The sequence below is a fragment of the Laccaria bicolor genome, genomic scaffold, assembly GCF_000143565.1.
Source record: "Laccaria bicolor S238N-H82 LACBIscaffold_11 genomic scaffold, whole genome shotgun sequence".
Taxonomy (NCBI): Eukaryota; Fungi; Basidiomycota; class Agaricomycetes; order Agaricales; family Hydnangiaceae; genus Laccaria; species Laccaria bicolor.
In genome coordinates, this window is record NW_001889882.1 from 740,980 (window position 1) to 755,288 (window position 14,309).

Genomic DNA, 14,309 nt, shown 5'->3' on the forward strand with positions numbered 1-14,309 from the left:
AATTTCAGATGTGGTCTACGATTATGCAGTTAGTTATAAGTAACACGCACAGTAAAGAAGGCTAGCAGAATATATGAAGAAAATTATGAAACGATCCTGACCTTCCACAATGATTTATTTATAAGGGGTATAGATATGGGTGGGTATATGCTTAATGGCAAGTAGCAAGCACGCCAAAGGGATCGGAACCTGTGCGAAAGTTATCAGATAGATAGGGGTGGTATTGAAGGATAAAAACATACCTGGGTAATACCAAAATGTGACAGCGAGGATAACATATAGACCTAGAAGTTCGAAAATGAGCGATTTTTGTTCGAATTTTTTTTTGCCATTGTCGTACCCATAAGGATGAAGCCTTCGAGCCAATTCGATTTACCATCCTGCACCACATAGTTGACGGTGAGAACTGCAGCAAAAAAAGTCAGTGCGTGACAATAGCGAATTATACCGAGCCTTTACCTGCGAGAAACATGGCAACTGATTCATAAGGGTCAAACAATAGAGTCATTGGCTTTCCTATGATCCAGCCCAAGGTTACGATAAAGCTAGCAAGGAGTTAAGGGTGCAATCACGATCCAATCAAGTTATGACGTACGGAATGACAAAGAGAGCGATTTGCTGGGAAGGAAATGAAATAAAATTTGATTTTCTTTTTTTTGGACAAACAAAACTCACAATGCTAGAGCCAACAGCGACACCCAAACTCAAGGTCAATTTATCCTTCACTGAAACGGTAACGGCCGTTAGATGCTCTGTGAATCAATCCTTAAAAATGTGAAGTAGAAATGATAAATCGAATAATTACCAGCGGCATTGCCCACAATAGGTAGGAGTATCATCCCAACGAACTCTTTGCTGATGCCGTGGGTTTCCGTAAGACCATTGATCGAATCAACCAGCCATTCAGCGGTTATGGCCACAAGCTGTAGATGGCATAGTGTCATTGCGAGCGAGAAGAGTCAACGGAACATACCACAGTTACGGCGGCCAATAGAAGAATGGTCATCCAGGCTGTCATTTGAGGTTCTGCTATCTCCTCGTCTTCGGCCGGAGTTTCCTCTAAATTAGTTCCCTGAGCTTCCTCAATATTAGTTTCCTGAGCTTCCTCAATATCCGAGAAACTGCGGGCGATAGAACGAGGGCTAGTAGCAGTGGCACGACCACCAAAGGTCATACCCTCCTTCGTCTTCTCTTTGAAGAATCCAGTTGCTGCTGCCTTCGTGTTTGCAACGAATGTTTCAACTACATCCCTATCTTCCTTGGCTTTCTTTACATATTTTGTTGACTGAATGGCGTTGTCGTCCGAGTACAATTCGGTGTGTGAGTAAAGTTGGAAATATAGGTAGCCAAGGTAGACTGTTCAGATGATAAGTCTAAAATAATGCCTTAGTCGCTACCTGAGACTTACTGAAAAGAAGAATTATGGCGACCTGTGAACGAGATGAATGCCTTCGTGAAAAGGAAGAAGAAGGCAGAACTCACACCATGGCTAACTGACAAAATGTCCGCTGCCTCGGTTGGGTTATCTAGTTGTGGATCAGCGGCGAAGTGGAAAGCCGCCGGCAGGAGAACCCCGATGACACTGATTGTCAACAACGACGAATTGAGTTGTGTGGCACCTACGAAATACGATAAGTAGGGCGGAAATGTTCACAAAAACGATGAGCGCACTAATTCCAAAGCCTTGTTCTGAGTACTTCAACCCTCCTGCAAAAAAGCACATGCCCAGGACGAGTACTGGCAACGTCAACGATTAGATCTCCAGGCGGTTGAAAGAAGCTAGCGTGCGCACACAGGTTGCTGAGGACAGAGCCGACCACTGGAAGGTAAAAATAAGCTTTCGTACTGCAAGCGCTGATCGATCACTTTTGGGCGTCTACCCTCCCGATCGCAAGAATGACGTAGGATGACGGACTTACATGATGCTTGTACAATTCGCAATTCACATTTCACGAGGGCAATAATCTGTAACGGCATCGTTATCTATCAAATTTTAGTTTTTGTCGATGCTTACTGCAACGATTAATTCAACGCTAGCAAAGTGTTGAAACTTTGTCAATAATCAACCAGCGATTATATAGAAGGAGACATACGCGTTTCCCTAGAGCAAGAGTTTTATTTAGCCTGAAGTGATTCAAAGGGGTACGAGAACACTCACAAGAGTAGCATTAAGAAGTCCAGCCAATGTCTGACCCACTCGGATTGATAGTTCATCGGTGGCAAAGGCCAATAACTGCGTCACATTAATCAAATCAACGCTTTGTATGCTACAAAAAGCTCACCTTCGCTAGGGGTATTATAGAAAAAAATGAAACTATCGGCCGCAGGTAAATCAAAATCGAAATCTTGCTGAAAACCACTCACAGATAAAAACGAGGGTGTCTTTGTTCTTGTTTGAATCTGGAAGAGCCCAGTGTAGGGCCCACTAGAAGAATCTGAGAACCTGGGGAACTTCGAGAACGGCGACGCTCACTGATACGGGTATACACACGAGAAGAAGATTCAACCCTGCGGCGGTTGAGCGAAGAATGTATCGTGGAGGCGAATGTAAGCTCACATGATGCGATTAAGATGGCCTTTAAGCTCTTAAGAAAAGTAGGAGGTGGTGCAAGTTTCTTTTGTGGGGTTAGCATCAAGGTCGTTTGGCGGCGTATGTGCTCGAAACGGGATCCTGAGCTTGTTGCGTTGCGCGTCGATCGTCTATGAGAGGGTCCCCTAGTGGGCGGATATGCAGTTCTGGTCGGTGAGCTTGGTTGGTCGGGTATAGTGTGGTCCACAGCCGTAGTTTCGTCGCCCGCTAATTCTGTAGGTTTTGCAATGATAATTGTGGTCAGCCTGCCATAGAAACAGCTTCATGATAGGAAACACACCCATTTTCAAGGGTATCGATCAGGACTCCTGTGAAGTCTTTGCTGTGGGGGGTGAGAACGCTGTCTTATGAGAGATAAACGCTATGCGGTTGAGTGGAAATGCGGTGTTATTTCTTTATATAGTTAAGGAGACGTCCCTGACAAGGTCACAACACCTGTGCTAGGTCTTGGAGACTTTCCCACGGTGTTCACCCCCCAAATTGTTGCTTATCTCCAGATCTGGCCGCCTTTCCAACATGCCAAGTAGATATTCTGAACGCTATGATGCTCGCCTATCTGCCTCATTGCAATGCCGACTCCACTTGTTCACCCGATCGTCACAAAATCCGTCACTATCTCTTCACGTGGTCATCAATGAGGCTGGTGTGTCCGACTCTTTCCCGAGCAGCACGACAAGGGGGGGCTCTCGCCCAAATGTAAAATGCAAATATTCAAATCTCGGACATTTTATGCCAGGCCATGCAGTGCTTCCGTGGAACGCGGCCCTCGCCACTTTGCTGCGATGAAGCGGTGTTTGTTGTGCTTCTATTTATCCACTGTCAGGGATTATGGCAATGCGACTTTTTTGTGGGTGTGCGGGAAGATGTGGGCAAGCAGGCAGGTGCCAATTGAATTTCCCTTGACTCTGAGTGTGAGGCATAGTGAGCGAAAGCCCCTGATAGCAATGAAAAAAAGAAAGAAACACTGCGAGCAATAGAAGCATACTCTTTTTGTTTTCAAAGGCTGCATAGGACTTGAAAGTGGCAACTCTTGGGACGCACAGATGTGGATCCGGATCCACTAGTTGACAATGTTGCGTGAATGACAGAAAAGTCCAACAGATGAATTGAGACGCATTAGCCTCCTGTTAGCATTTTTATTGTATCTGCTATAGACACTCGTATATATCTACGCACAGGTATGAGCACCAGCACCCAAGGTCAGTGCTCATAATTCACTAAGTGGCATATCAATAAATCAATATCAATCAATAACAACGGAAAACCTTCGCCGTCGGACCATGACAGTGGAGAAAGGTCATTTTGTCTTCGAACCATGATGGACAGAAGGGCACATAAAACCCTCTGAGATCGAGCAACCTGAAGATGTTGGTGAGATACCTCTCACTGGGGGAAGTACCCAGCTTGATTTGGCCCTTCAACCCTGATAGGCAAAGGAAACAGCCCCATATAAGCCGTCTTCTCGACCGAGCATACCATAGCCATGTAAAACCTTGCTCGGGCCATCAATATCGCCGATGCAGCATACCACAGGGGAAAAACTCACCTCCATTTTGCGAGCATGCCATCCCACACCGCTGCTGACATTCCCATTGGCGTCAGAGAGCTTCTCCATTTCTACCCTAATAGGGTGTCCGGGTGGCAGATCTCTCCTTAAGACACTTCCTTGACCAGAGCCCGGCTCGGCAACCCATCCGCTAGCGGTGTCAACATACCATCCCCGACCTCCTTTGCTGCGGACGATCCGCCATGCGCCTGCTCCAGCGCCAAGGCCGCAGAGCATAGCCGTCGAAAGTTCGATAACGCGCAGCCTCGTTGGCGGTGGTTGTGGAACGGGTGTAGTTGTCAGACTAAATGAAAAAGGCGGTGTGCATAGTGGTTTGATGAGGTGAGTGTGTAAAGCGATCGAGGATTGCCTTGATTGGCCATTCATGCCAGTACGAACAATGTCAAGTTCCGGAGATGTATTGATCAAAGTCAAGATCTCAACAGTGGGCGCCTTGTTCTTGAGGAAGTCGGTGACGGCCTTTAGTTCAAGTTGTAATACATGCGAAAGGCCAAAGGAACGGAGCTTGGGCTGAGGCTTGCAGAGGGAGAGAAGGCTTTTGTCGATGGGGGCACTTGACAAGTCCAGGTATAGCAACTGCCCACTAAGGAAGCAAGGAGCGAGCGTAAATATTTCTTGCAAGTGCTCCACAGTGAGTGGGGAGATGTATGTCATATCGCCGTAAAGATTGAGCTCAGTCAGCTCACTGGTCACCGGAGAGTCAATCAACAAATGTCTGATGCTTTCACTGGTGAGCTTGATACAGCGAGCGAGAGCGAGTGATTTCAACCGCACGGTCCGAGAGTCACCAAGTGACTCAAGGATGTCGGGAGTTACACGAGTTCCAGAGAGGTCAAGATGGGTCAGGGAAGGAAAAGCTAGAACAAATGGCCCTAGATAGCGAGGTAATATTGATTTGACGCCGCGCAGACCAAGTCTCCGGAGTCCGGGAAAGGTCAGCTCGTCAATTACTACCCGTCTAGAACGGCGACCCCCGCTCTCCTCTTCACCACCGGAATTGCTATCCGCGGGTGGCAGCAATTGAGCGTTCACGAAGTCGGTGAAAGCATTAACAAAAACAGCACTGACACAACCTGTAAGATCAACAGCCTCAAGGTCCTTACACTCTCTTCGTCGTTCTCGGTCCTCCTCCTCGACGTCATGGCTGTCGATCAGTGCACGGCCACGACTAGGACGGCCTCGACCGCCTGAAGGGGTACCACGGAGGAATAGCTCATTTAGCACGGGAAGGGTGAGTGCCCCATCCATATATTCAGTAGCACCGAATGCGGTAAGGTTCGGCAATTCCTGTTGTTCCAATAAGCACCGTCATTCTATAGACAACGTCGAAATACTCACTTTGAGTAAGGCCTGAACACGGTCGCCTGTTACGAAACGGCTGGTAACGCCCTCTTCCACTGAGCGACGCATGCCGATTGTTCGAAAGTGGTTAAAATCGAGATGGCGAACATATCGTCCGGGACGAGGGTCTACGGGAGTAGGTACTGTTTTATTGTTTAGCAATGGAACGATAGTGGCAACTTAGATATACCTACCATACATTCCAGGAGAGCGACGATCCATGACATCTTGAATAGCGTCGTTAATGGAGCGCAAAATCTTCCAACGCGCTGGACTCTGGCTCTTCGGCCTCAAACGCCTGGGACTGGGGTCGCGAGACGGAACGGGGGACAGCAAGTCGGGGGATATCGCGGTGTCGGGAGAGTCATAAGAGTCAAAAAGACTTTCTTCTAGCTTAAGAACCGCAGCTTTGTCTGCGTCGGACGAGCTTGAAGCAATGGCAGCGTTTGTTGCAGCCTTGATAGTTTTGTCCATGACAATGTCGACGGTCTCCTCTTCGTAATTCCAGGCTATTTCTTCCACAAGAGAAAGCCAGGTGCGGGGTAAGCGGACTTCCAGCCTACACAAAATAGTCACTCGGAAAGAAAAAGTCAAGGGGCTAAAGAACGCACTTGTGCCAAAGCCATGGTTTTGCAGCTTCGTACCAAGCATGATTGACGAGGCAGAGGTTTGCTAGCGTGCGGCGTGTCACTGGCTCTGACCAACTACCTGGGGGGGCCGAGGACGGATGTGCAGTTGGGATACCCGTTGCGCTCGTTATGAGCGGGTCCAGCGACGGGTCGGCAGCGTGCAGACCAGAGGCGTAAACATGGGCACAGATGGCGTAGAGCAATTCAGACGGATACTCGATGGTGGACATCCAAGAAAGTTGATGCGGATTGTTGGCATTTTCTTTGACTCAAGGGATTATATATCTGATGCAAAGGTCCGCCGTCACGCGAGGAATGCGGAGAATAAAACGAAATGAGGATGCTGTCCTTTTTCGGCATGTCATGATGCCAATTTGTCCCGGATCTCGAAATCCGGCTTTCATCCGTCTCCGAACACCCGTCTTGACATTCGTTTACGCGACATTCTCAATCCTTCGTGCTCAAGCGCTCAAGTATCAGTACAAAACTACAGCGCTGAATGCCCTTGCGATTCGCAATTGTGGATGATTTTTGCAAAAAAAAACAATGTGGTCATATGACCCGATCACTTCCTTGGCATACTTCCGCCTACCGCACGGCGCAAGGTAGCGCAAGGTTGGCGTCATCCGACCACTCTCAGGTCTCCAATAATCCTAACCAGGGTGCTCGCAAAGTGCAGAAAATTTGCCATGGCTTTCGTTCCGTAACCGGGGTCTTGTGACCTGTTTACGTCCTGCTGTTGGTCGAAAATCTTTCCGGCTGTCGCAACCCTCCTGCAGGTCCTTCACCCCTGTAAACTTTACGTCCGCATTAAGATGGTTCACTTCAAGTTTACTTCATACTTGCTTCAAACTGAGGGACAACGTTCGTTGAACGTGAATTCCCCATTGGACGGAATCCCTTAAAAAATAAATAACAACGTGCGTTCACATTATATCATCAGCCTGTAGTTCTCATCCTGGAGAAGATGTCGTCGGAATAGGGTCAGAATAAATCTGCTGCTTGAGCCTTGACCTGCCCTTTGCTTTCTGTAACTACACAGTAAGTACCGAAAGTGGTCAGACACCTTCAGTCACGCTATCTGACCTGTAGTTGTTCTTGAATCTGCAGACGGTCAGAAACTTGTCTAGACTTGTTCCGGTCGAAACCGATTCTGGTGATGGTCTCCCTGTTATCCCCAGAGGGCCACGGCCTTCAAAGGGAACGTACACTTCATTTGAATCGCCTTTGTTTGCAGCATGCGTCATGCCAGTGTCATGCTGGTGAACATTTTTTTTGGAGTGTGACGTTGTCAAGTTGTGAACGAGTGAGTCACTCCAAGCTGTTGTAAAACCGAAAATCAAGATGCGGAGTGAAATACTGCAATGACGATGGCAACCCAAATCTGCTGCGTAGTGGATGACGGTTGGCTCTCCTCAACACAGTCAACAAATCTTCGAGTCTTGCTTTTTTTTTCTCGGTAGATTACTCCGAATATCGCACTCAGATGTCGCTGTTGTTCCGGACACCACGCTCTTCTTACATGAACTTTCCTGACTCCGCCTCGCTTTCGCGTAAATAACCATTTGAGGATAGAAGTGAGCGCGAATGACGCAAGCTTCTTGGGTGCATTTCCTAGCAGCTTATTTATTGCATTCACAATGTTTTTCACCGTCATTCTTGCGTCATTCGACCCAGCGACATCATTCGACCCAGCGACATCGTTCAGGACATCATTTAGACACGCCGGTTGCCTTCAGCAAGTATTCACCAATAGTTTCCTGGGGTAATATGAGTAGCACCCCATTTATAGTAGGGTATATGTCATGTAATGGAGTACTCCTCACTCCAATCGCGGGCATGGGTCATGATGATACGGAAATGCGCCAAATGTGGTTGTTTGTTCAAAGCGAGGCGATAATTTTGCGGAGGTGTCTAGGATTTTGCATTTAGCTGTAAGTGTAACATGCAGGGTACATCATCAAAAACAGAAAATCCTTTATGTAGGTCCAACATAAAGAGAATTTTTTCTTCATCAAGAAGAGCAGACTGGTGAATACTTGTACCAGATGTGTCACGAGCGTACATAATAATCGTATTGCAAAAACATCCATATTAAAGACGATGCTGCATATCATCAGTAAGATGTCGGAAAGAAGGACAGAATGAACATACTGGAAACAATCACGGTGCTAATAACGCCTCCTTTGGCTCTGGCAGTCCGAAAGATGAGGATTTCGGAGGAAAAGTGCCCGAACGCAATGAGATATGTGAACATGGCCATGTCATAGATTCTAAAAAAAAGTTGAAAGGGCACCGAAAGAAAACAATATTAAGGGCGTACATTTTCTCATTGATGTGATAGGCAGCATAAGCACGGACAACCGCTGATGTGAGTGTCCAAACCGCGAAGGTCCTTGCCTGAAGACTGGTGACTGCCGAGGGATCAGTCAGAATCCCTCATAACTGAAGGTGAAAATACCGGAGGTAGCTGGTATGTTGTTGTAAATTTGACGCGTGAGCTTGAGGGTCATGAAGTTTTGAACCGTGTTGAAGATAGCCGTGACCGCGACGAGCAGTTGCCAACGCGCCAACAAAGATGGAGGTAAATCTACGTGGGTAATTGAATGAATTTATTGAATCTACAGGTGTTGACTTACAAGAGAATAGCTGGCCAAACATGGGTGGAGTGAGCAGGCAACGAGGAGTAACGACGGTGAGCGCTTGGCCGTGGCAAACTCAGGGCCCAAAGTTGAATTAAATAAATAATTTTGCACCTCAATGTGCCCTGGCCGAGCCTGGCTGTCAGCGGTATGTCCTCACCGTTGCCCGTCATGGCGGATCGAGAGGTCCAACGACCGCCTTCGATACGCTCCGTGGCAAGCAACTCTAGCATTGCCAGTGGTGTCAGTCTCACGCGTCGGTCGAGGACGAGGACGCGCTCCAAGACTGTCACAGGAGCCTCGTCGCGTCAGGAGGAAATTTCCACCAACCTTGCTTCCGAACTCCCTTACATTGACATGCCTTTCGTTCAAGAGCCAGAAGCAGTGCCGACGCTAGTTTCGAGAGGCTTGATCCCACCTGACCGTCCACCTCGTTCTCCACAGAGAACTGAGGGGCAAGGACTTGGTACACCAAGTTCTCAGGGTACCGAACTTGTCACTGCGGCAGAAGCTACTTTTGTAGATGTTCCACAGCCGTCCCCTGGGTCCAGCAAACTGGTGCGTCAATCTATTTTCTGTTCGCCTTCAGAGCATCTAATCACCTGTCCAACGCAATAGTCCAAAGCTGCTCGACAAGCATCGAGCCTTCCTGTCATCGAAACCTCGTATAAACCACCTCCGTCAGCTTTCTCTCGCGATCCTGCCCTCACGCCTGTGGCCAATGTACGGGACTCCGTCTCCACCCAGCAATCGGGGACCTCATCCTCCCTGTACCCACCGTCGACATCGACAGCTTCAATGCCAGAGTCACCACCGTCCCCTCGCTCGATTGCAGAACAAGTTGATCAACTGGATGTCTCCCCATTCAATCCTGACGACAACGACATGCAGGATTATGACGGCGACGATGTATCGTATCGTCTTCGTCTCCTCGTGAAGAACAATTACTTTCTTCCTCCTGCTCATTCGAAACCTTTCCCTTCCGCGTTCGCCACCTCCAACTCAAACCCACCAAAAAAGACGACAAAACCTGTGACGCCCGCCTTCTTGGATTTGTTCAGAGTGGGGAAATCGAAATCGAAACCAAACCCTCCTTCGACTCCAGGTTTCGATCCGACAACTCCGATGTTAAGAACAGCCGCGGATTCCATCACTGCATCGTATGCTTTACCCCCTCACCAGCCGCGTTCTTCAACTCAAGTGCCTCGTCTATCTCCTCATTCCGCCGGGCTTGGTTCAAGAGGTCGAGTGGTGGTGGTACGGGAGAAAATGAACGACATCTCCGTTGCTGCAAAGCAAGCGGAGCAGGAATTAAAAAATCGGGGCGTACGATTAGATCATGGCTCTCAAAAGGCGAAACAAGAGGTATTCGACAATGTGATTGATCCTACTGACGCGGTGGACCTTCCGCTGCCTTCTTCGAATTATCCGTTTGCAGTCCAGGCATCTGCACTACATGGTTTAGGCGTGCAAGACTCTTTGGGTGCGGCGGTGCTTGCGGATCGCCTGCCTCCGCCAACAAGCCTCAACATATCATCATCCTATGATACTGACGACGACTGGAGAAAGGCGTTACTTCATGAAGCCGTTCATCATTCCTTAGACGCAACGCCCGACGTGTCAACTTTCTCTCATATTCTTGGTGCTTCCACACCGTTAGCGTCACCACGCTCAGATTCGGCTACACCCTTAAGAGGAGCATCGCCGCATCTGCAACACTTAGAATCAGCGCGACTTCTCGAGCGGCGGATCATTGATAAACCAATGATGGACTCAATCGATGCTTCTCATTCGATTCATGTTCGGAATGAGTCGATTCAAAGTGAGGCGTCTGCTCTGAAAGGAGATGTAAATGGACTGCTTGTACCGTCCTCGCATGTCATCCGCGATGCTTTACGATCCTCTTACTTACCAATGCGCGCTGAGACTCCTTTAGGTCCCATGACACCGCTCACGCCTCCCCCACGGCGAAATTTCGTTAATGCTCCATTCTCTCTATCGCAAGTGGATCTCATGAACGATGTTTTAGCGTTAAGCGTAGTACGATCTCCAAGCCAGGTTTCGCGTCGCACCCTTAGACGGACCATGTCGTCGCCCATACTCTCGGAGGGATACGAGTCTGCAAGAGAGACTTTGATGACCCCTCCTCCCATGCCAACGCTTACCATGTACTCTCGATCATCTTCACAAGCGTATTCGTCGTGTGATACTGTTAGGGATCCAGCTGTTCCTCCAAGTGTATCAACATCAGAGTCTCACTACTCCGATGAAGAATTTGAAGAAGAGCCTCGTACCTCGATCGCATTGTCCGCAATGAATGGGCGGCCCTCGTTGTCAGAATATTCCCAATCGTCTCCAACCACCTCAGCGTTTCAGGATGCTCTTAACAATGGCTTTCGCTCCCGCTCGTCCTCTGCGCTTGGTCAATCTAGTTTCGGCATTGAACAACACCGTATTGCTCAAGGTAGTCCGGTGCCCCCACGATATTCCACGACATCGCCTCCTCCGCGAATGTCATCCTCCCTTGCCCATGTTGCCCTTCCACCTCCCCCTCGATCGTCCTCTCTTCGCTACCTGGAACATCAGCAGTCGTTTGGCTCCGTGTCAGACCTCGAACAAGATACTAATAGGTTGAGAATGCACTTCGGTGTGTCTGAACTCACAGCCCCGCCCGTCCCTCTGTCAGGACAACAACGAGGCAATCACAATCAGCCCGTGCCGTTGTCGCTGGCAATTCCGCCAAGAGCTATTCCTCTTTCGATTCACTCGGCACCTGGCCCATCGTCACCTACATCCTTCTTTGACAGCATTCAAACTCAACCTAACGCTATGGACGACCTAGAGTCGTCCTCGGAGAGCGAAGATGAAGAAACGGAAGTTGTTGATCCCCGGCCAGCCCTGTTTGTCGATCCCAGGACTCGTACCATCTCAAGCACCCCCGTCACAAATCCGAGGCCATCAATCATGAAGTTAGGAAATCATTCCACACCTTACATCGGTCTTGGTCGGCCTGTCGAAGGCTTCCGTCAAAACCTCCTGCCTATTGGTGGAAGCACCTCAAAGAAACCAATTGGCAATATCCCTGTTCGCGCTCCTTTTTTCACAGACCGAAAAAGTGACCAAGGCCATAGCCACACTCTCCCTGTATCCACCTACGATTTTTACAAGTATACACAAAGCCATCCGCCTGCCACTGCGGCTGCAGAGCCCAGCGACCCTCAAGGGTCAAAGACCACGGAGCTCGTTGCAACCTGGCGAAACAACCAGCGGGCGCAGGAGTCTCTTCGAAAACTAGACGGACTATTGATTCAACACATGGAGGCTGAAAAGGACACGATCAAGAGGATAGCGACGACAATGAAACAAACAAATACCCGACAGGGGGGACCTCCTTTTCTACCATAGCCACTCTTTTCTTATTTATTCTCATTCCTCCATTATCTATACCTATCGCATACTACTTATACCTTAGTTTTCTGGTCCACACACTTTCAAAATTTTTGCTTTGACATCCGCATTTGTAAATTACGTAACGCGTAACTGAGGTGACATCAATATGCTCTTTAGCAGTCACAGCGGCAGCTCTTCAAGTTGTCCCTACAATTCTGACTCTCCCTGTCTAACGCGCCGTCGCTGCATTTCTCTTTCGTTGGATACATCATGGAACAATTTAATGAGCGACCTTATTTCCCATACTCATGGCACCAGGTAAGTAATTTAGAATTGCCCTTCTGCAGCTCTGCCTCACTGTTCCAAAATCAGTCGCATGATCAGGTGAAGCGCCTTGAATGTTGTATTCTCGTCAGAAACCCTCAATAGTACTCTTACTATTAGGCCACTGTGCTTCTTATGGTTCCTCATAACACTCAGGACGACGACCTTTCTGTAAGTCGTACACGCAGTTCACTGAGACGCACTACTTATATCACCTTTCTTTACAGGTGCTCATTGACCGAAATTTCTTGATTGTCGGTGTTCGAGGTCACCCCCCTACTGTGAAAGTATGTCGCACACCTGTATTTCATGTAGTTCAGGAGAGTTGAATGCGTTTACACAGGGTCGCTTGTACAGCACAGTTGACGTTGGAAGTTCTGTGTGGCAGTTGGAACCCCGAGCATCACGACTCTCGGCTAGAGAGAGGACAACCTCGACGACGTCTACGGCATCTACTCACTCCTCATACGCCTTCGTATCAGACCCTGACATATCCAGTAGCTTCGCTGCCTCACTCGAGAGTGGTCAAGTTTCAGATGCCGAAGATATCTATGCTCCATCTCCAGCGCTTTCTTCACCTACCCTTTCTTCAGCCGATGAACGTGCTTTTCCTCCACCACGGCGAAAAAACTACTCAAACATCGCGACATCACGCTCTGTTTCTCCGGGCCATGCCGCCTTGAGAAGTATGACGTCTTCATTCTCGTCATTGGAATCGCTGCATTCTCCTCACTCCGGAAGACTTCTGACAATACATCTAGAAAAGGATGCCTCTATCATATGGCCATCCCTCATCATAGGTCCAGTCCCAGAATCGTTGTCACCTCGTGCGGCCAATTCTACGGTTTTTCATGCTAGTCAGGAGCTTGAACACCAGTACAATATGGATCCCACCAGTTTAGCTCTTATTGCTTTGGAATTGTCTGATATTCGGAAAGACAAAGAGGAAGCATTCGAATATTTCCTGTGAGTTTTCTCAGCTCTTCGGTTTTTTGTCTCATCTGCCATTGTAGTCGTGCATGGCATCAAGCACATGTCCCGTCGGCAACCATGCGGCTGGTGTCGCATTATCTGCCGCTCTCGACCACTTTCGACATCACAGAATCAGATGGATCAGCTACTCGGGGAACCCTTTCTTATTACCTACAATGCATAGGCGAATCGCGAGGCCTTGCTCGCTTGTATCTCGAGGCAGGTCTTCTCCATCTTGAGGGCGCCGCGTCTACCCTGCTTGCATCTTCGTATTCCAGTCTTTCCTCCATCCGGATGCCTTTACACTCTCAGATTGGCGAGGGTGGGGCTGAGGCATGGAAGCGCGATCGTGATGCCGCTGGGAAATACTTTGAACGAGCACGTTTCTTGCAACCCAACCTTGATATTCCATCCCTTCCTGCCGAAGGCGAATCACCACCTCGCGGAGTGGGAGAAAGCCAAGAGCTTGAAATGCCTTCCATTGACATAGCCTCTGCCCCAGAAAGTGTTCGGTCTGGGGAGACTGATCCGGATCATGACATTCCGACTGTTCGCAGACGGCGAAAGAAGGAAGAGATGACACTTCTCGATAACCGCAAGGCTGATCTTGATGATTTGGACAATACCTGGTACCTTTATATCCCCGGTTTGGTCGGCGCGGGGACGGCATTGCTTGTTGTAGGAATTGTAGGGGCGCTGAGCTTTTCAAACTGGTCGAGGAGAAATCAAGGTTCATAGGCATGGGTGTTTGTGCTTGCTAGCTTGTCGATGTACTTGGAGTAGTAGCGTTTTTGCCTCCTAGAGGAGCTATTCAGCTGGTAATAGATGAGTGATCGGACAACGTCGATTGAGTA

General features: G+C 48.7%; 4 protein-coding genes across 4 annotated transcripts; 2 read left to right on the plus strand and 2 right to left on the minus strand.

The window, feature by feature from the left end:
* Positions 1-4,007: 4,007 nt before the first annotated feature.
* LACBIDRAFT_297137 (uncharacterized protein) lies at positions 4,008-6,357 on the minus strand (the record flags this gene model as incomplete). The annotated part of the gene is made up of 5 exons (XM_001880878.1): positions 4,008-4,082; positions 4,137-5,444; positions 5,496-5,641; positions 5,693-6,057; positions 6,110-6,357. The coding sequence occupies 5 exons, from the start codon at positions 6,355-6,357 to the stop codon at positions 4,008-4,010; spliced, it is 2,142 nt and encodes a 713-aa protein (XP_001880913.1).
* Positions 6,358-8,031: 1,674 nt separating this feature from the next.
* LACBIDRAFT_190509 (uncharacterized protein) lies at positions 8,032-8,790 on the minus strand. Its single transcript, XM_001880879.1, has 5 exons — positions 8,767-8,790; positions 8,589-8,717; positions 8,451-8,541; positions 8,282-8,400; positions 8,032-8,233 (listed from the first exon to the last, which is right to left on the minus strand). Exons 1-5 carry the CDS (start codon positions 8,786-8,788, stop codon positions 8,181-8,183), a joined length of 414 nt encoding a protein of 137 aa, XP_001880914.1. The 5' UTR covers positions 8,789-8,790; the 3' UTR covers positions 8,032-8,180.
* A 150-nt stretch (positions 8,791-8,940) lies between these two features.
* Positions 8,941-12,174, plus strand: LACBIDRAFT_297139 (uncharacterized protein; the record flags this gene model as incomplete). The annotated part of the gene is made up of 2 exons (XM_001880642.1): positions 8,941-9,327; positions 9,388-12,174. 2 exons carry the CDS (start codon positions 8,941-8,943, stop codon positions 12,172-12,174), a joined length of 3,174 nt encoding a protein of 1,057 aa, XP_001880677.1.
* A 255-nt stretch (positions 12,175-12,429) lies between these two features.
* Positions 12,430-14,193, plus strand: LACBIDRAFT_297140 (uncharacterized protein; the record flags this gene model as incomplete). The annotated part of the gene is made up of 6 exons (XM_001880643.1): positions 12,430-12,477; positions 12,532-12,543; positions 12,604-12,654; positions 12,711-12,770; positions 12,827-13,449; positions 13,497-14,193. 6 exons carry the CDS (start codon positions 12,430-12,432, stop codon positions 14,191-14,193), a joined length of 1,491 nt encoding a protein of 496 aa, XP_001880678.1.
* Positions 14,194-14,309: the final 116 nt, after the last annotated feature.

Excerpts from the sequence above, each read along its gene's own strand:
- LACBIDRAFT_190509 (XM_001880879.1), bottom strand. The coding sequence starts at position 8,788 with ATGTTTGGCCAGCTATTCTCTT. Across the intron at positions 8,542-8,588 it reads CAACATACCAGCTACCTCCG|TCACCAGTCTTCAGGCAAGG; the intron begins GTATTTTCACCT and ends ATCCCTCGGCAG. Across the intron at positions 8,401-8,450 it reads TATCACATCAATGAGAAAAT|AATCTATGACATGGCCATGT; the intron begins GTACGCCCTTAA and ends ACTTTTTTTTAG.